General features: G+C 38.7%; 1 protein-coding gene and 1 long non-coding RNA gene across 3 annotated transcripts in view; both read left to right on the plus strand.

The window, feature by feature from the left end:
• The window catches only part of opcml (opioid binding protein/cell adhesion molecule-like), a 256,167-nt gene extending 239,962 nt beyond the window's left edge, over nucleotides 1–16,205 (plus strand). For both annotated transcript variants that reach the window (XM_029174224.3, XM_029174225.3), the window contains 4 exons: nucleotides 5,729–5,866; nucleotides 9,037–9,157; nucleotides 13,216–13,367; nucleotides 13,516–16,205. In XM_029174224.3, the coding sequence (XP_029030057.1) occupies nucleotides 5,729–5,866; nucleotides 9,037–9,157; nucleotides 13,216–13,367; nucleotides 13,516–13,616 (512 nt within the window). In that variant the 3' untranslated portion in view covers nucleotides 13,617–16,205. The remainder of the gene's footprint in view (nucleotides 1–5,728; nucleotides 5,867–9,036; nucleotides 9,158–13,215; nucleotides 13,368–13,515) is intronic.
• A 2,259-nt stretch (nucleotides 16,206–18,464) lies between these two features.
• LOC129605134 (uncharacterized) lies at nucleotides 18,465–21,423 on the plus strand. The gene is made up of 2 exons (XR_008696685.1): nucleotides 18,465–20,893; nucleotides 21,037–21,423. It is a non-coding gene; the product is annotated as an uncharacterized LOC129605134 (long non-coding RNA).
• The last annotated feature ends 282 nt before the right edge of the window (nucleotides 21,424–21,705 follow it).

Here is a 21,705-nt window from a genome sequence, read left to right on the forward strand (position 1 = left end):
ATCTCACATTAAAAACATAGTCATTTTTTGTTTCTTGTATTGCATTTGGGAGCGTTTTTTTAATTTAATAATTGCTGTAAATGTACTGTGAATGAGCAATAACGACCGTTATCATTTTGTATTCCTCCTGTGTAAGGTTTGAGTTCGTGTTCTTGGTTGCCACCAGTTTCTAGGACAACAGGTAGACTTTTGTAAGCATTACTTACTTTATTTACACTTCCTGTTAGACACTGTACTGTATAATGTATGTTGTTTGTCTCCAAATGTTAGACTGGGTGTAATACAAACAGATTGAGCAGCAAATTTGAGCAGCACACAAAAGAGAAATTCCAGCACATCTTTAGTAAAATCATAAAGTTTTATTTTTTATTTTTTTATTTTATTCTGTTTAGAAATTTTAAAGCTAAAAGTGTTTCACTAAGTGGTAATATTACACACATAATCTCAATACCTCCAATAAATGTGCTTTTACCATGTAAATGTTTAGACAGTTTGGCTTAACCTACTAAGCACTCTGTCAGTTACCTGTGTTTTTTCCTCATCATTGGTTGCCTTGTGTTAGAATAATTATTAGTTTCAACTTGCATCATGTGTCAGCTTCCTCTAAAAACCTTAAAAATCCAAACTCACCTTAACAGCCTAAAAAATGGCCCACCTGTTGTGTTGATGAGGACAAATTGCAACAGTTTCTAGAGCGTTTAATTTGGGTGAAGGTGAAAGTAAAGTTGTCTGCTCCTCTCAGCTCTGCCTCTCTGCTGAGCCTAGGGGGGTGCACTCATACACATGCAGAGATGCTGATTTCACATTGCGTTTTATCAAGTTGACAACATAATCCAGTGACACTGTACGAGCAACTTGTCAAGCGGCTGTGGAAGAAGCAGGACACAAACTTTCCAAAAATGTCTTGTTGTTTTCCACTTGCCCACAGTCAACTTAGCTGCTAAACTCACGTGTTGTGTGTTATGTTAAACACACTACTTCAAATGCTCATTTCATTGAATGTCTGTGTCTGTCCAGCTACATAGTCTGTATAAAGGTATATCTCATTTACTTAATTGAACAGGAGCAAGAAATGCACTGTATTGCCAGGACCTGTGTTCCAGAGTACTTAAGACAAGCAATAATTACTTTTAGCTCAGTGACATGCAATGAGGTTCATGGCTGATTAGATTTAAATCTACAATTATAAGGACTCAAAAGAGCACCTTTTTTCACTATTCAATTGCCAGAATTTTAATTGACTACTGACCAAAAAAATGTATGTCTTATCAACATTCCTCCCTCAACCACAAGAAAATGTTTGGTCTAGAAATAATTTTTCTTTTACACAGTACCATCAGAGACAACAGACGGAGCAAATTTGATCTGAAGCATCAATGTGTCCTTCATACTTACATATACATACATACTCAAAAATCATACTTATTGTAAACTAACCTATAGAGTGTAAGATTTTTAACTTTGATCTTTTTTTAAAAATGTAATAAGGTTTGTCTAAATCAAACACAATAAAGAAAATGATTCATTCAATTCATTTTTTTTATTAGTTAGGCATGGTGTATAACAAATGTATTTGTATTCTACAAACATTATGTTGGTGACAAACTGCGAAACAGTTTTCAGGGCTGAGTCTTGGCTTGCTGCTGCCACACCTCCCCACTTTAGGTTGGTAAAGAATTTGCTTCTCCCCTGACTACACGTCACCGTTTCACTTGTGGTTTACTGAGCAAGTTAAATCTCCTGGACTGAGCAGACTTACAGTGTGTGCACTACCGTTCGAAAGTTTGAGGTCGTTAGAAATGTCCTTATTTTTGACAGAAAGGCACTTTTTTGCAATGAACGATTCAGAAATACGCTGTTTATATCACTAATGTGGTAAATGACTATTCTAGCTGCAAATGTCTGATTTTTGCTGCAATATTTACTTAGGTGTATAGAGGCCCATTTCCAGCAACTGTCACTGCAGTGTAGTAATGGTACAATGTGTCTGCTCATTGCGTCAGGGGCCCAGATTATTACCAGATTACCCCAACAAATTAACATCCAGATGCCAAAGGCCTGCAATGATGTAATTGCTGAAAATGGATGATTCTTTGACGAGAGCAAAATTTGAAAATTAAAAAAAATATTATTTCAAATACAAATCATTATTTTTAACCTTTTCAATGAGACTATATTTTCCATTCATTTTACAACTCATGTTGGTAAATAAAAGTGTGACTTTTAATGGAAAACACTAAATTGTCTGGGTGACCCCAAACCTTTGAACGGTAGTGTATTCCATATCAATCCTACATGGTTCTAATGTGGTCCACTCACGCAGGGGAAAGGGAATTGTGTATTTTTCTTTTCAGAGATAAAGCTTTTTACTGTAAGCTATTTTTAAGTTGTTTTGAAATTCTATTTTTGAACAGTTTGCTGCTGACCAAAGGTCTTAAGCACACAAAACAACATTATTTGTATTCCTAAAAGCATTTTCCCAAGATACTGTTGTGTCTGCAGCTGAGAATGCTATCCTTGTACTTTGCTATATTTGATGTCATAAATGCTCCAAACACTTTTAGAAACAACAAAACTATTCTGGGGAATGTGCTTACGGTACAGATGCATGAAGGGAAAGGCCATTGGGAGGATTGTCCGTCCCCAAATGGTTCTAGAGAATATGGCCACGCCGGTCCTCATATTTATAGCAGTAATTCACTACCAGGAACAATTGCGAAGGAGAGCGAAGATGGTGCAAGAAGGTCATCATGAAAAGATAACAAAACAGTGGCAGATGCCACTGAACTTTAGTGTGTCCTTCAACAGCCAAACTGATGCCCCAGGCATAGGTATTAATGGAATGTGAAAGCAAGGTGAGGGAGAAGAGAAGGGACCAGTGGCTGTTGTCAGCAAGAAAACCAGTCCTGAGGGAGAAACCACGCTCTCTGGGGCAGCTGAAGTGTCTGGCCATCAAATGAACCATAGACCATTTCAAGTACTGTCTGCTGAGAGCAGAATTCTACTTAGAGAACAAGGATTGTGTCTAAGGAGGATTCCGTAGTGTTTAGAACCCGAAACATTACAATTACTGTACCTGCTGATAACTTCACAGCAATGCTTTGCTTTGTCATTAAGTCTGAAGACACACACACACACACACACACACACTGGTTATAGTTTTCTCTCCCAATCCATATAATTTAATTCTATTTTAAGTCGCCAAAACAAGTAGTAATTTTTGCTGTTTTGTATAAAGAACTTATTCAATAAGAGCTTTTGATGACGGCACAATTTTTGTTGCCATTTCGTAGTTTGTTACAAGCCCTGTAATTAACCTTTTCCTTTTATATAAACCTTGGACATTGCAGCTTCACATTTGTGAGCGTTCCACTAACAGTCTCACATAAGTGTGAAAATAAGGGCAAATGTAGTGTCACACAGAAGGTGGTGGTAATTACCTTTTTCTGCTTTCTTACCTTTGTTTTTGACTTTACACTGAAACAGATATTCATTCAATCAATTACATATAATGCCAAAGGTGGATTATAGCTAAGATAATTTGTGGCAACATTTTTCTGCTCGTGCCAGAACAAGCTGTGACTTTAAACCCATTGAATATGAGATGCATTCAGACTCAAATACCCTTGTTGATGCTATCTAACAAATGCAGCACGTCAGGCAGGTTTGGACCATTTTAAAGGACCAAAATAGCACACACTGTCAGAGGTTACCCCAAAGTTGAATGGTGGCATATGGACTTTTTCCAGTTGAAACACATGACTTTTTATTTAAGTAGCTACTTCAGTCTGAGAAAACTTGGTTGGAGGCCACATTAGTATCCTGTGCACCTGTACAGTAACTGGACAAAGGGACGGGAGAACTGGGTGTTAAACTCTCACCTTTTGTGAGTCCTCCTCCAACCATTACAGGGTTATTATGTGTACAGTACACTTCCCAGGGGACTTGATCTCAGGGACAGATGAAAGAGTAGCATGTCAAATACAAGTCAGGTACAGTAGTATGTGGATTTTGTGATCCTCAAACAAGTGACCTTTGTAATTGTTACAGTTTTGTGTGTTCTAATACTTGTATTAGAGTGAAACAGGACTGAAGAAGCAGGAACCTTTCTGCTGAACAGTATCTGCAAATACTGTTGTTTGTTGACCCGGTGCACACAGACACACAGCTCTGTAAGCTGCTCTGAGTTCTTTTTAGAAGTGTGTTGTAGTGCTGGCTGTTATTAGTCATTCAGTCAGTCATGCTACACTGACACTGATGTGCTGATCACCTCAACAGACCACTGTGTTAATTGTGATTATTTTTTTATATATATTTGGTCACTTTTTATTACTTTGATTTATTATTGATTATGATTTAATACCCTTGTGTTTTTCGCTTCTTATTTTAATTGGAAAATTTCATAACACAACCAGATATGACATACTTTACATAATGATCAGGTTATTATCATGACTTAGCATTATGTTGGCTGTATTCACTTCTTCCTGAGTTGTTTTGAATTCTGACACGTTCATGTTAACTGAGATTTGAGCAAAAACCTTCATTTGCATTAGTGTGCTGAGTAGGAATAAGCAGAAAGTCGATTCAAACCCACACACCAGACGTTGCCTTTGTTTGTTTTGAAACTATAAGATTTAGGTTTCTTATACTCACTAAATTGATTTTTAAGTTATGGGTGAAAAATTCACTGAGATACAGTGATAAACATTTTCAGCTTCACCAGAATCATCTGTCTGCTTTTGAACGGACTCGACTGTTCAAGATACAGGTTGCGTCTAAACAAGATGTTTGTCTGCGTCATAGAACAAATGTTGTATATATAAAGAAAATACATTATTTTTATTGTTGTTTTAGAGCATGTGCATATGGAATATGGAATGTGTAATATGGAAAGTGATGATCCAGTAAATTTTGTACCAGTGAAGTAATGTGATTATAATTTGACTTCCCTCCACGTGTAGCTATGATTAAAGCGGTCACACAGCACCAGCTTGTAACTCAGCATAATGTTGTCTCCCACACTCTGTGTAATATAGTTATACATGATGAAAATGTTCAATTACCTGTTCTAGCAGTTCCCTGGTTACATGCAACAAGCTGATTATCCCAAGCCCACAACCTTTACAGTGAATTCCCCAGCCAACTGCAACAGCGTCTGCAGCTAAGGATTTGTAAAACATAATGGTATTACGCCTGTGTAGCGATACAGCGCGATTGACAATTCTCCTGATTGGGATTAGCGTTCCTATCCATTTTCCCTCCCACACAGCAATAGCTCAAGGTCCCTCTGTCACCAGAACATGCTTTTAGCATTGCTGGTGTCAGGGGTAAATTGCGGTTGCTCCATTGGACTTGATTCGTTGCAATTAGTTTACTTTTTTGTGTAATCAGTGCAGACCCTGAGCTGTCTGCCTTCTGCAGACATCTGAAAACAAGGGAGGTATGTATTTATTGCGGTCCATTTTTATATATTACTTTATTTACAAGAACATGCATCTACAATGTCTCATTGAATCACCTAGTTTCTACCTGATGACAGCATATTAACAACAGCTCCATTATGTGTTCCACAACCATGGTCTGGTTAATGTACTGTACATGAAAAAATCTTTATTTACACTTACAACAGATCTCCCTGTACTTGGTTTGGAATATGATTAATTCTGTTAAGGGGAATAGAGGTCAGACTTTTTACCTCTTCTCTTTCTTCTTCTTATCTTCATAGGCACACATAAACTTTTGTCAGAAGGGGAACATCTGGAGCTGAGAGGGATCACCAAAGAGCAGTCGGGATCATACAAATGCATTGCTTCGAATGACATCTCCAACCCCGACATCAGGACAGTGCAAGTCACTGTCAACTGTAAGACCCTTAATTCTCACATTCATGGTTGAACATGTACATGGTTGAACAGGAAGGGAATACGAATGCAATATACAAGGTTCTGTAAATGAAAAATAGTAAAGGTATGAACGCCTTTGCTAAATTTAATTTGACCTCACACAAAGAGCACAAAACAAAGAAATAAAAGGACTGGGTCTGACAACACTGTACCAAGAGATAACCCCCACTAGTGATGCTACAGTATAAGGCCACTGATATATCAGGTGAACGGAACGTGGCTTTACTCCTGTTGACATGGGAAGCAGTGGGCAAGAGAACAGCAGAATCTAGACAGCTGCAAGATATACTGTATGAAGTATGAACCAATTGATTTGGATTATGATGCTGGAAATACATCTGTGGAAAACTATCGTCACCCTATTCTGACTTTGGTTTTCATGTGCATGTCAATGTGAAGTTGAATAAAGGATGAGTAAGACATATCTATTAAAATACATATGTGTGTATGTAGTGCATATAGTCCTATGTAGAGACAACACAAACAACTAAAACAAACAAAAGACAGAGTAAGAATGACCCATTAAATATAGCTGCAGTGCCTGCTGGCTAGCAGTAGTTTCACTCTAAGCCTGTAAAAGTATTCGTACGCCAACAGCTTTTATCATATTACAAGTGTCCACACATGTATTTTATTATGATTTCATTTGAGACACTAACACAAAGTGGCACATGAATGTAAAGTGAAAGGGACTTTAACTGCTTGACAAATGAAACTTTGTAGTTAATACTTTGCTGCAAGTCCATTGATCTCAAATCTTTTGCAGTCTCTCGGGTTTTCTTTTAAGATTGCTATGGAATTGGCTCCATCCATCTTCTAGTTCAGTTGACTAGCTGTCCCTGCCTAAGAGAAGCATCCACACAACATGATTCTGCCATCACCATGCCATGGTGGGGATGGTGTGTGTGTTATTTTTCCACCACACATGCTGTAGCGTTTTGCATTAAGGTCCACAAGTTACATTTTGGTCTGATTTGACCAGAGCACCTTTCTTCACTTGCTGTGTCCCCCACATGGCAACAGGGCTTCTTTGACAATGGCTTTATTCCTGGGACTCAAGAGGCCTGAGAAGAGCATGACTAACGGTTCCCCTAAGGACAGACTCTCCAACTTGAGCTGTGGATCTCTCCAGCTGCTCAGAGTTACTATGGGCCATTTGACTGCTCTTCTAGTTTATGTTGTCTGGTGAACAGCCATGTTTTGACGAGTTTGCAGTTGTGCCATATATTTTTTTATTCTTCCTGTTGGATTGAACAGGGCTTCATGAGATGTTTAAAGCTTGGGAAATTGGGATGACGCAAAGTATTCACAACAGACTTCTACTTCTTCTTCTGTGTTTCTGGAACGTCATGAAACTGTGTGTTCACTGATCCCATAACAAACCTCTTTAGACTTCACAGAACAGCTGTATTAATACAGAGATCCTATTAAAAACAGATGGCCTCTCTTAGGTAGGAGTGTCGGAGTAAGAAGAGCGGAATACAAATGCACATCACATTAATGAACATATATTTGTTTTTATTATTTTACTTCTTTTCATTATGTGACACTTTGTGTCAGGATTTTACACAAAATCCTAATGAAATAAATTCACACTGATGGTTGTCACACAAGATAATATTCAAGGGAATGACTACGTTAGCATGGCTCTTTAGTCAATGTCTCACATGTCACATCTGCCAACCAGTCTGCATAACACCTAAATACTGTAATTTCTGGACTATAGACCGCACCCGAATTTAAGCCGCACCCTTTAGATCATAATGATAATTTTAAAAGGTTTTGTCATATAGAGGTTGCACCTGTCTATAAGCAGCAGGTGTCCACGTTGTAACGTCAGATATTTACAAAGACAGATGATACACATTAAGATTTTTGTAACCTTAAACATTAAAAACTGTAAATGTTTTTTTTTCAGTGCCTGTAACACGGCTGGTTAAAAAAAGTACAGCAGCGTACTACAAAAGTAATCGACTACTATCTACAGTACCACTGTACCACTGCCTTCTGCGCATTAAAACTACTAAAGTCGTCATCGTCAGTGTCGAAATTAAACCGCCTCACAATTACACCATCACACACTTTCTCTGTCTTTCTTTCGCTGTCTTTTCCTCATAGCGGAGGGATCTGCTGCTGAGTCCGTGCTCTGATGGACCGGCCTTTTCGTCTCAACTTCTTTAAGGTGCCAATTGTTTTGGCTTTTGTTGAGCGCAGCAACTCCTGTGTGGTTTGCATGTAAGAATAAGTAAAACGTCTTTACAGTTTTCTTTGGTGAGTTAGCCTATTATTTAAGGCAGAAATAAGATCCTTAAAAATAAAGCTGTACTGTAACAGCATTAGCAAGAGAACACTGAAGATTCTCAATGCTACCCAGAACAATGAGTAAGGCCGCATACAACAACAACAACAGCTCAACAGCTTTCAATCGGGTCTGCAGTCGGTGTAAACATCTCGGCCGTGTTCGGCGGCATGAAGCTTGTAAGCCGATAAATATCCACAAATTAGCCATACCGTTTTTTCAACCATAGTCAAAGCGTAGCGGCTTATACTGTAGTCCAGAAATTATGGAAATATGATAATGTCAATATGTAGTCAAACCTACACATACATATTGCAATTTTAAACTTTAATTTCATCATCAAACTTCTCAGCACTTCATAATTTTCGCTGAAGTAAAAACAAAGACATCACAATAAATAAACAATTAACAACCAGGAGTATTTACTGTATAGCAACACATTAACAAATTGACTGCAGCTAACTTTTATGCTGCAGTAATTTGTAGTGAACTGATTTTTTAAAACTGACCTGATTTAGCATCTGAAACACTTGACTCACACAAGAATAGAGAAATCAGGAGGTCAATTATGTTGTTCATGTCCTAAAACCTCAAATTTGTATGTATGTTATATAAACAAAACACAAAGGGACATGTAAAAAAACCATCCAACTGCAACTTTGTGTTGTTCAGTGGCAAATTCTTCAGAACACAATTGTTCAGATGGATTTCCAGCAGAGTCAAAGGGTGTTAGAAACGTTAGCCAAAAAGAAGTATCTTTTCAGAAAAAAGTCCAGTTCTAACGCTATTATTGCTGTCCTCCATTGTAATACTTGTTTCATCTTTCTTTAGATCCTCCCTTCATTTCTAAAACAAGGGGTACAGGTACTCCAGTCGGACAAAAAGGAGTCCTGCAATGTGAAGCGTCTGCCGTCCCCAGGGCAGATTTTGAGTGGTACAAAGAAGACCGCAGGCAAGTCTGAGTCTCCTGGTCAGAGCTCTGAGATTTCTGCAGTTTTGACATTTTGTTTGAAGTTAGTGTAAAAGCTCACACAGAGACCAAAGACAAAAAATGTTGTGTTGTAGGACACTACTGTGTAATGTTCTTTATTCAAATGAGACTGATTTTGCTGTATCAATGTCTTTTTCTATGCCCTGCGCTTTCAGGGCACGTTTTGAAACGTCAAGAAAATAAATAACGATAACTTAGTAATTAGATAATTAGCAAAACACGGAATCTTCAAAAGTCAAAATACTTTACCCTGTTACTGTAAAGAAGGTTAGAGAATATTAGGATGTAGTGCAATTTTCTTTTAAATTTTATTCAGCTAAAGTTTGCAGAGTGGTTACATGTTTAGGAGGAGCCCAGAGCTGCTACTCTAATATAAATGAAGGCTATGTTCTACGTTTAAATGATGCCTTACAGTGAATGCAGCATTGCTCATACACTGTAAGCTCGGACATCATGTCTAATTAAAGAAATTACTACAATGTAAACAAATGATATAAGTTTTGTGCCATTACAATTAAATTTAAGTCCATTGTACTAATTCATATGTTTAAAACTGAGCATCAATTCCAAACCTTAGCAACTTTAAGTTAAATGTAACTAAAACATCTAAGTTTTGGTGGTAGTCACTTGTTTTTATCTCTATGGAGACAGAACTTAAAGTTTTGTGATTAGCTGCTTCGAAACTGTCTGAAAAACACACATTAGCATTATTAACGCAGTATCATTTATTTCACTCCGCCACCTTACTGACTGCTAGCTGACTGTAGCTGTTTCCGTTTTAATGTTTCTTCATCTAATTAGAGACACAGGCAAACAATACTCTAATGCGAACTACAAACACTGAACTGTAACACAACACTGTCTGGCAAAACAACAGGCAAAGCACCACAGACATGACCTCCACCTGAGAACAGCTTGAACCACAGTCAGTGTTATACAATAGTTTGGGGGTCTGTATGATATACATTATCCTAGAGACAATATACAATAGTTTTGAAACTGTCGTTCATCATATTTTGATGTCGATATGATTGACGTGCACGTCACCAGAAAACTGTTTTTACTTGTCAATCACATCAGCAGCACTGCTGATGGGTTCATTGATCTGCTTGTGTGTTTTGTTCTTTATGAGTGTGTTTTCTAGATATAATTACAGTAAATAGTAGAGTTACTTACTGCTTTTGTTTTGATTAACAGTAAAGTGTATGTACAGTATTATGTTGTGTTGTGTTATGTACTGTTTTGCATGTACGGTAATATTCTGTTGCTATTGAACAGTTTTTTGCCATCATTTTCACGGACATTTATTGTATCCATTTAAATTTACAGTTTACCACATGTTTATTTAACGTTTATTTAAAACTTATTGTTTAATATTGATTACAGAGCAAAATACATGTTTACTGTTTATACTGCTATTTTTTGCCATTGACCTTATGCTATTATAAGGTTAGGACCCACGTAGTGGTTGTTGTAAACTCTGTAAGACTGAGCTCCTGTGGTGATTGGGATAAAAAAAACAAAAACACTTAACTGTGTTTCCTTGATCTATTCTGCCTGCAGTAGCTGCTTATGTGCTGCTGCTTGTTTTGGATGTTTTTAATGATTTCAATTAAATTAGAGAACTTAAGTAGTGATGGGCGATACCACAAAATTTGATATTGATCAAAATAAGTAACTCCAGGGCCAGTATCGACTTTTTGCACCTTAAAAAATCGTCATTAGACAGTGTCGATTAATACATTTATTACATCTCATCCATACATTTATTTTTTTTTATTATTTTATTGCTTTTGTTCGGTCTGGTATTCTGTAAAAAAACAACACAGTACAATCATAAGCACCAAAGTACTAGCTTAGTCTAGCTAACAACTAGCTAACATGTGAAACTTAAATGATTAGGTATATACTGTAAACATATAAAACTTGAGAACATACAAATTTTACTATTGCAGTAAATGTCAAATTAATTTAAATGACTATTTGTCGGGCTTCACAATGTGGCGGACCCACATGCACAGCTCAGAGACAATCGGCAGATTAAGGCAGAGGTACAGCCAGGGAGTCGGGAGGTAGCGGTCAAAACATAGGCACAGGTCAGTAACAGAGCAGGCCCCCAATCAGCCGGGGACTGGAAATCCCATCCCGGTCGCCAACTCGACAGAAGTTCTTTGACAGTGTATGCAGATTGTTCCTCAATGATATAAGGCGGGGGGCGGAGTAGAAGGAACCAAGGGGCTGGTCTGGAAGGGCTTGAGGCGGTTGATGTGGAATGCAGCCAAGTGCTCTGACAGCGCTTTAACAGGGCATGAGCATACGGGACATGGAACCCCTTTCTCTAGAGAGAGTCTGGGAGGCTGAGAGCCAAACACACACTGGAAGGGCAACAGGTCAGTGGAGGCGCAAGGTGTTGTGTGCGTATTCAATCCATGTAAGCTGTTCGCTCCAGGTCGACAGGCTCCTAGACGTTAACAGACATAGGCCCACCTTCAACTGCTGATTCGTCCGTTCAGCCTGTCCGTTGGACTTGGGATGATATCCAGAAGAGAGGCTTACCTGCGCACCCAGTAGTAAGCAGTACTCCCTCTAGAACTCGGATACAAATTGAGGTGCCCAGTGAGACACGATATCACTGGGAAATCCATGTAATTGGAACAGAATGGCCAGTGCCGTCTGTTTCGCTGACGGGATCTTGGAGAGAGGAACGAAATAGGTTAGGCAAGAAAAACGATCAATGACAGTCATGACCACTGTGTTACCACTGGAAGACCAGTGACAAAATCAAGAGAAATATGTGACCACAGCCAGTGAGGAATGGGAAATGGTTGGAGGAACCTTGCTGGAGGCTGATGGTTTTCTCTGACATCTTTCAAGACAGAAGGCCACCAGAACCGATATCCGATCACAAAGCCTGTCCTCCTGGCACTTGGATGACAGCTAAAGGTAGAGGTGTGAGCCCATTGGATCACTTCCCCACGTAACTCTGGGGCAACAGACAGGTGATTAGGTAGGTACAGGAGGAGGAAGCTGTATGGCTTCCCTTACACTTCTCTCAATAGCCTAAGTGACTGCTCCAACCAAACAACTGGCAGGCAAGATTTCGGGATCCACAGGATCAATCTCGCACTTGGATACTCTGAACAAGGCATTGACAAGGCTTGATAGGAAAGGTGAAAGTTGAATCGACTAAAGAAGAGGGACCAGCGAGCTTGGCGTGAGTTCAGTCTTTTTGGAGTCTTTAGATACTCCAGGTTCTTGTGGTCAGTAAAGACCAGGAAAGGCTGCTCCTCAAGCCAATGTTGCCATTCTTCTAGCCAACTTAACTACCAACATAATATCATAATTACAGTACGTTTTGCGGCTGCTAGCCTACGTCACATGAAGGCACATAGATGGAGCCTCCTGTCCTCAGCATCACGCTGAGAGAGAACGGCTCCAATCTTGGAGTTGGAAGCGTCCACCTCCACGACAAACTGTCTAGCAGGGTCTGGCTTGAGCTGCTTGAAGGCGGCATCGACCAGCGATATTCCCATCCCTAAACTTAAGATATAATGATATATATATATAATGATTTGGGGTCCATATTAGTGGAGTAGACTAGCGGATAAGTTACTACTATTAAGGATTTTAAGTTAAATGGACATTTTGTGTATTGAACTCAAATTACATTTTATTGTAACATTTCAGTCCCCTAATTTAAGTTGACTTAAGTTTTCTTTAAGCATTACTTAGTTTAAAGACAACAAGTTTCCTCAAATCTTTTGACTTAACTTATCCGGGCTTATAGTATATGTCCCGAAACAATAAATCTGTTCTAAAGGCCACAAAAAGCAAGGAGGTGTCCACAATCACATTAATCAGACAGTAGCAGAAGTATGAGAAAACAGATTCATTCAAGTTAAGTTGCTGGAGAGTTGACAGAATGCTCAAACAAACAGACAAACAAACAACAACAACAAACAAACCCTTTTGCTGCTCACCATCAGAACTGTTGACACCTGCTTCCCTCTTTGTTACAGGCTCTTCAATGGACTAAATGGGGTCAAAATAGAGAATCAAGGTAAACAGTCGATGCTCATCTTTTTCAATGTCTCAGAGGAGGACTATGGGAATTACACATGCGTGGCTATGAACACCATGGGAATTACTAATGCCAGCATAATTCTTTATGGTAAGAAAGCGCTGTTTATGTTTATGGAATTTAAGTTATTAGTGTTGACCTCAAATGGAAATTTTTGTTCTTTAGTTTTTTGCATGATGCAATTTTAGAATTGTAAACATTCATAGATAATGAATTAAGGAGTGTCTCTCATCTCCAGGTCCTGGTGCAATGCACGATGTGAATGGAGCTGCTATGTTGCCCCACGTCTCCAAACACCTCCTGTTGAGTGTAACCTTACTCTACCTGCTAAAGTTCTGATGTGAAATGCAACAACCCTCAAGTTCCGCTCAGTATTAAACCATAAGAACAGACTATTAGTCCTGTTAGAAGAATGGAAATCCAAGCGTGCCAGTGGTTAACCCTTTTTTTTCTGGCTGTAAATTGGAGTCTGTTCTATGTTGGCTCACCAAGAGCAAGGCATTAGTCCATTGATGAGAAAAATTTGATTAATGCCCTGATTTGATGAAGATACCTGACTACTGAGTTTGTGTCTCCCCAACATTTTTTGTATGTGAAAAGGAAACAAGAAAAAAGCATACATGTAACTTGATAGTTGACTGTTTATTGCCCAATATTGAAGTGTACATTCAGATTGTCAGTATTATTGTGTCACATCCTGTTCAATATCTGTATAAATACCATTAAGCTTTTTTTAAGTAAATGACAAAAAAGGGGAAAATGCAACGTGATTGTTGACTTTTACTGTATTTTTACAGTTGTATGCAAAACAGAAAACTGAAAAACAGTTCAGAATAATAAATAGTTCATCATGATTTCTCAGGCAAAGTCCTAAAGCATAGAGCATACTGTTGTTTTATTTTTTTTTTTTCATTGTAGTGTGTGTAGAAAATGTACAAATGTGTACAGACAATTCCTGCACTGCTGTCTTCTAAAATGCACATACATTTTCGAAACACCTAATCACAGTGTCATAGCAGCTTCATGGCATATTCATACTCTAAATCTGGAATGAGGTTTTCAAACAGTCAGTGGTGTATCACTGTCATTTTCGCCTCAGTCACAGTGCCACTATGTTTTCAAATGAAAGCGTTAAAGCTTCTGGTAAATGACAGGTAAGTGCTGATGGCAACAAATCTATTCTATCTATCTAGTGCACAAATTGCATAACTCTAGATGGTGCACAGTCCTGTGAAGGCCTGAGTATTAAACACGGCCTAAACCAGGTACGTCCCTGCCTCCGTCCAAAATAAAAGGATAACCAATACATTTACTAAGTCCAGAACCATATGAAAATGAGCAGAGCTTAGCACATAGTTGTGGAATAACAACTCAAATGACAGTGGGGCTCAGTTATGTACGAACCCATTGATGCGGAGCAGCTTGTGCACGGTGCTCTGCTGGAAGCCTGTTCAGCTGTTAAAGCATCAAGTTAGTGGGTGGTCTAATTAACTGAACTGACTTTTCAACGAGTGGTGCTGCTCATTTGGAAAACTGCGTAACATTTTTCACAGACGCCTAATTATACTTTTGGCTTTTTAAAATTTCTGTTGCAACCAGTGTAATTTACTCTGATGGTTTAGGAACAAAAAAAAAACAAAAACGCATTCATATTTAACAACTAGCCTTTATAGTGTGTTTCTCAGGCCACCACAGTGATCCTCAAATAATCTGGGTTAAGCAGTGGACTTTTATGCAATTTAGGAGTTTTGTTTGCAGAGCCCAGCACTTTGCATTTTATCACTATGTCAAATCACACAACATTGTTGTTGTCTCGCCCTTTTTTAAATAATAATACCTTATTTTAATATTGCTTACAATCTTCAATATCTCCTTATATCTATTTATTAACATATTTTAACACTCAGTTTATTTTAGCTGTGGGGAATGAAGTGTTGTGTGATAATGTAAAATATGCACTGTTCTGCCTCTATCAAACAAACTAAAAAATTTTCTGTTGTGGTCGCTTACCGCACTCAGACGTATCTCAAGCGTTGCATCCAAGACACAAGTGAGACAGGCAAGAACATTTCATTATGGGATGGCGAGGTTAACTTCAATGAATGTTCTGTGTAGCTGCTATGAAGCTTTGTTTTCAGATGTTGTGCTCTTAACCTGGTTTACCCCAAGACAAAGTACCGATGCTGTTCTCAAGGCTGCAGAAGAGACTGTTGTGTTTTGTAGTTGATGAAGACAAGGACATTTCTCGGCCTGCCTACAACAAAGACTTTCTGAGAGACGCATATTACAGCACCAGTGAATGATACTGTGATGTTCTGCTATTGTCCAGCTCCCACCTCCGAGGTGAAGTAACAAGGGATGAGATTATTGTGTTTGGGAATGCTTTAGTTGTTTTCACGTCATGTGCTTTTGATGATGGTGAAACAGTCGATTGCGCAGTATGTCACAGGATGTGATTTGACTATGTGTGGGGTTTGCAAAGAAAACACAAACAGATGAGTTTTAGATTGAAAAGGTTTCTATAACCCCTTATATTCAGCATAGATTAACAATATTGATGTCAATAGGCATAAATCAGTTTCCCAATAAAACTGAATTCGTATTACAATTTACTTGAGGTGTATTTTTGCATAATCAGAACTTGTCACTATCACCATAAGTGACGTTTAATCATTTAGGGATTTAAACTCACATTCAGTATTATATTAACTTCTTTTAATTAATAGCATTCTGGTCATTGCTTTTATTTGATTTCAAACATTTAGTTTGAAACACGAGTTTACAATGTATGATTCCACTGATTGCTGCATTGTTGACTTGTTTGATATGTTTTCTGACAGTGATGAAGGTTTAGAATACAGTACTCACTATTGTGGTATATAGTTATCGTATCATTGCCAAATTGTCCATAAACTGCTTAAATGTAAACTCATGTTGCCAATCATTTGTTCTGATACATGTCATTGTCACGCTTTTCTTTTTATTGCACTTTTCCAAGTCACTCCAGGAACTTTGATTGCAGCCATTTACTGTATGTACATTCAGCCATTCCCACATGCACAACCTTGAGGTTTGTCCTACCACTGCAAGCATTCTACTGATACTCCTGCACCTGAGCTGCTGCTAAATTCCTGTTAAAACTATGTGGTGTTGCTCTTTAGTTTATATTTTTAAATATACAATGCACACAAATTTGGATGTCAAAGATTCACAACAGTGGGATGCCTGCAAAATCCACTGCAAAAGATCAGGTAGGATAATTTCCTGACACAGACAAAACTTAACAATAACAGCTGCTGCATCTGGATTTACTGTAGTGCTGACAGAATCAAAGTGGTTAAAAGTTAAATGTTAAAATGTTACATTAGGTACCATTAGTTTAGTGTAAGTGATAAAGGGAAGGAGATGTGCTTTCGTGTTTAAATGACAAACTATGCATACAATCATGTGTGAGTGTGTTCCAAATAAGAAGGTGGCCGTTAATCTCAGCGGATTCACCAGTGAATCTTATGTTTTACTTTGCAACACCTCACAATTGCAAATGGCAAATAAAATATTAATAAACTAATACAATACATCTAGCAAATAAAATACTATAAAATAATACTGCAAAATGATTAGCTTGGGTAAAAATGCTTCTTTCATTTGGGTGTTTTACTATTTCATTTAATGCATCTTTTTTGCTAAATGTTTTAGGAATGTTCTTTTACTATTGACCATTAAATGTTTATGGAACTTCCTATATATAGATATAGGCCCGCCCCGTTAGGGCGAATAGGCATCCAGTGTGGGTCCTTGGGCAAGACCCTTCAAGCTACCGCCTACCTCATATCATGAGAGACAATGAACCACATGAGATACCGGCTCAGACGTCGCCCGGTCTAACAAGGTCTGCGTCAGGTGTTGGGGAACCAGAGCACCTTGACGAGAAATGGGCTACTGGAACAAGAAAGAAATGGCTGAGATGCGAGAACAAGGCTCTGTTGGAATGCTACTACTCAAGTAACCCTAGTCAGAGGGGTTACATGCAAAGAATGTGCGGTGAATGGGAACGGAGAAACCCACATTCAAGGCTGACGGCGAAGCAACTAGTAGCTCAGTGTTCCAACATCCACAAACGGCAACTGCTATCACAACTTGAGATTGACGAGATACAACACAAATGCTACGGCAAGGGGGAGCCAGGACGCCAGGTCAGAGGGGAGGTTTCACCATCTCCCCAACCGGAAATTGGGTACGAAGCCCCAATAAGCACAGACACACTGAGCGAGGCAGCAACTGACCTGAAAGATAAGATCATGGCGAGATTGAACAGGCAACCCCGAACCCCACTACAACGGCTAAGTGAAGTACCATCAGAAAGTCTCATGGAAGATGTGAATGCAGCATTGAGAGCGATCCCTACCACAACAATCACAGAAACCAATGAGCTGATATACGCTTCAGCATCAGTGATCCTAGAGGTGCTTGGCTATAAGAGCAACCATGGGAGCCATGAGAAACAATACCCACCATGGAAATGACTCATCCATTATTAGGTCATTAATAATGATAATATTTATATGTTTGCCAGTGCTACATTCGCACATGCTGCTCAAGCATGGTTAATAATACATGATTAATAAACAGGGCTATTCAGTGTCACTGCTGCCAGAGCTGATAAGGTCTCCACACAATGACATCAAAGCTGAATGTGTTAGATCCTGGGCTTCTCCCAGTGTAACCTCCTTATCAGAGAAGCAGCAAATAGAAGAAGAAAAACAAGGGTAGGTTTGAAAACTGTGGTGTCAGTTAGCTGCCCGTCAGGCCTTTCTGTTATTTAAATGAATGGCAAGAGATGCACCCTGGTGACAAATCTCAGACATATTAATGTGTTTTTTGCCTTGGGTTTTATGTCTGTGAATACATGATTTACAGTTGCCTAAAGTTATATTCCACTGGTATGTTTGAAAACTGATGCAGTATAGAGTATTTGAACATACACACAGTTGGAGTTAGGAGATCAGCCATTTAAACTGAATAAATGATGTTAATTCCAATCAAATGCTACAAAGTAATTCAACACATACACATCTCTACATCACATACAGCAGGTATCCTTCTATTCTGCTTGCCATAATTCATTCTGACTAATTTACCTATAGCCACTTTATCAGGTACACTTGTGAAGTCAAATTCAACCGTTCTGTTTTGTTAGTTTGGATAGTTCAAATAATTTTTAGGGTGTTTCATGTTAATTCAGTTTGGTACCAACAACGTATATATTTGAGTTTGGTCTGAGTCATGGGGTGAGCCAGGAGCGTTTGTGTGGCATTAGGATGTTCTCCCTGTGTTTGTGTGGGTTATCTCCAGCTTCCTCCCACAGAGTGAGAAGCATTGTCTATCTCAGTGCCTTGGCTGTTAACTGAGACAGGTTGATCTGATTTAATATGGACAAGCTGAATAAAGGAAAAACGTCTTTGACTAGTCCAGTTAGAAATGGGGCTAAGAGACATGTAGATGTTTTGGATGAGTAAATTATTAAATTAATCTAGTGCATATTCATCAGCTCTAGATTTCTACATTCACTGGTTAAATCTCTTATTTAGATTGTTTTCCCCCATAGATCATATGAATATGTACATAGATTTATGTGCTGGAGTGTAACACCTAGACTAAAAGTAATACTGCTAGAGGGGTAAAATATGGGATTTTATCATGACTTTCACATACATGATAGCATAATTTTAGATATGGAGATATTTTAAGAGTGACCTGGTAAACCTTGACAAATTTGATTAATTTCATGTGAAATTACCTCATTATAAATTCAAGTGTAATAAAAAATATGGTCAGACGGCACAGGCCTATAAGAATTTTGTTTTCTTTAATGATTAGTTTCAAACGTAATCCAAGATAAGATCAAGGGATGATTGAAACAGTGAGTGGAATTTACATGATGAGTAAAACCAAGCAGTGAATCACACGCAGTCAATGTAAAATTTTGTTATTGGCTTTCTTTGACTTAAAGCTAAGATTCCAAGGAATGTAAGCCACGGTACCAAAGTATGCTAGCTAGTAGCTGTAGTGAGTTATGACTGACAAATGCTAAGGTAATCCCTAGCTAAACACTTTGTATACACATTTGTGTTATGCTACAAAAATTCCATATTACTGGACAAACCAACCCCATTATCTGTTATTCATACGTCCTGGGGGGTAAGCCAATCGGTTTGCCATTTGGTAGCTGTCCGTAGGACCCCTTCTAAGGGTTTTTATTGGTCAGACAAATAGTCAAGATTTATGGCCACTGTGAGGCCACGTTTTAGGAATTCTAGGCAGAAATTATGGCCACACATACACCTACCTCGCTATGGTGGCCATACAGTGACAGATCTGGACAATGCGTACATAGAGGGGCGTTATTAAAATGAAATGGGTGGCTAATCAGTTCAGGTTTTCCACACAACTGCTCCAGTTATCTACAGTGCGAAGCCCACATTGTTTGCAGGACACCATCTAGACAACCAGTGGTGAAGTCATGACAGGCAACATGTCATCACTAGTCATATTGGGGAGGGGTCCAGACAAAACTACAAAATCTGAGATATTTTTTGCAAACATACACACTAACTCAATATCATTTTAGTGACTGTGGGCGACTGCCTAAAACTGCGAGAACTTTGCTGACCCTCTGAAGGACAACTGCAGTAGCAACTACACTAGGTAGATTGGAGCTGGGATTCCAATTCACTTATAGTGCGGTGCAGTACACTTCGTACATGGTGGTGGTACTGTAATTAGATAAATAATAACTGTAGGTGAAAACAAAGCAGTAAATAGTAGCATTAAAGGGGACTGCTCATACAAAATCCACTTTTTAGACATTCTGGAGCATTCCTATGACTCTATGGATCACGTTTAAAGTTTTTCAACTTTATCCAATGGAGACAGACCTCCTCCCGTTCTGTCCCTGTTGTGATGTCACAGAAAGGGACAAATGCTGAATCACCACCCCCACGATGAAACCGTACCAAAACTGGACTTCCGACATTTTCCCTGTCGCACTCACCGTGAACAGATATACATGGCAGCGCCCAAGGCTGGCGCTGCCATGGCAGGGAGCGGTGGATCGAGCTTTAGTCCTGTTGAAATGTGCTGCCACTCCTATTTGTATGTTGCGTTAGCCGTTAGCATGCTGTTAGCCCTTTGCACTTTAGAGCTACAGCTGGGCGATCGCTACAATAAGAAATTGCAGATGAACGCGGTTATGTCTGTTATTACCCCATCCCATGTCACAGCCTAAATCAACTTGAGGGTTGTTGCGGGGTTGGTCATTGTTCTATCAAATTATAACATGTATGGTAACTGTGTTGTGGTCCAAGCTTAGCTGCTAATTAGTCACGTCTCCTCAATAATTACAGCCTATCTGGTCAGTTACCTATAGTTTGTGTACCATAGCCATTATACTTGTAGGACCAATACAATAATACAATTTACAGTAAATGTAACATTGGCTTTATTCTATACTGTAGGAGGGCTCATCCCAGTTACCCACATGCAAGAAGGTTGTCCAAAGGAGAAATCACTGCAGACTGTTGGTACACAGACATGTGCTGCCCAGCTCAGGAGTGAAGGTATGTACTGTACGTTTACCAACAGGCTGGCCTGTCCTCTTGTTTAGTTTAATTTTCTGTCTGGTATTGTGTATTGTTACATTAGAGAAGGTTGTAATCTACATAATACTGAACATTTCACTAATCTTCAATTCTGATTGCAGTATCTTTTTGATGAGGTGATGGTGAGGAAAGGGACAGCTTCCATCTGGTTGAGGACTGGTTCCGCTCAAAAATCTTCCAAATAGTGATTAGAACAAGGATCACCACATCGCCCTGGTCATCTGATTACAACTATACAGTACCTGTCCTGCTGCAGAAACAAATCTCCAACAGAACCAAGTTTATCACCTACCCAGGACATGGTCTGTTTACCGTACTTCTATCCAGCAAGCACTTCCATAGCAAGGCCCTTCAAAAGCTTCTATCCTCAAAACCCCAGACTTCTTAACTCACTCAGCAACCTATATTTGTGTAAAGATCACAGTTTGTTCCAGCTTTGGAGTAGTGGTGCTTTTTCTGGTTGACAATAAAGTTGACTGTAACTATTACATATTTCATTGAACTCTGTTTTTATAACGGGAAATCACTTTTATTCAGGAAATCATAGTAATGAAATTACATGTTTTTCTCATTCTAATATGGTAAAAGGTGAAGATAAAGGTAAACCAACTATAAGAAAAAAGCATGTTTAAATATAAATTAAAAAATCAGTTGGTTAAATAGATTCCTAACAGTATTTTCTTGTGCGTACAAAAACACATTTCTACTCAAATGGTAAATAGACCTTTTACTGATGAGGAGTGAAAACCACACATTGATTGATTGAGGCT

This window comes from Betta splendens, chromosome 14 (genome assembly GCF_900634795.4).
Source record: "Betta splendens chromosome 14, fBetSpl5.4, whole genome shotgun sequence".
Taxonomy (NCBI): domain Eukaryota; kingdom Metazoa; phylum Chordata; class Actinopteri; order Anabantiformes; family Osphronemidae; genus Betta; species Betta splendens.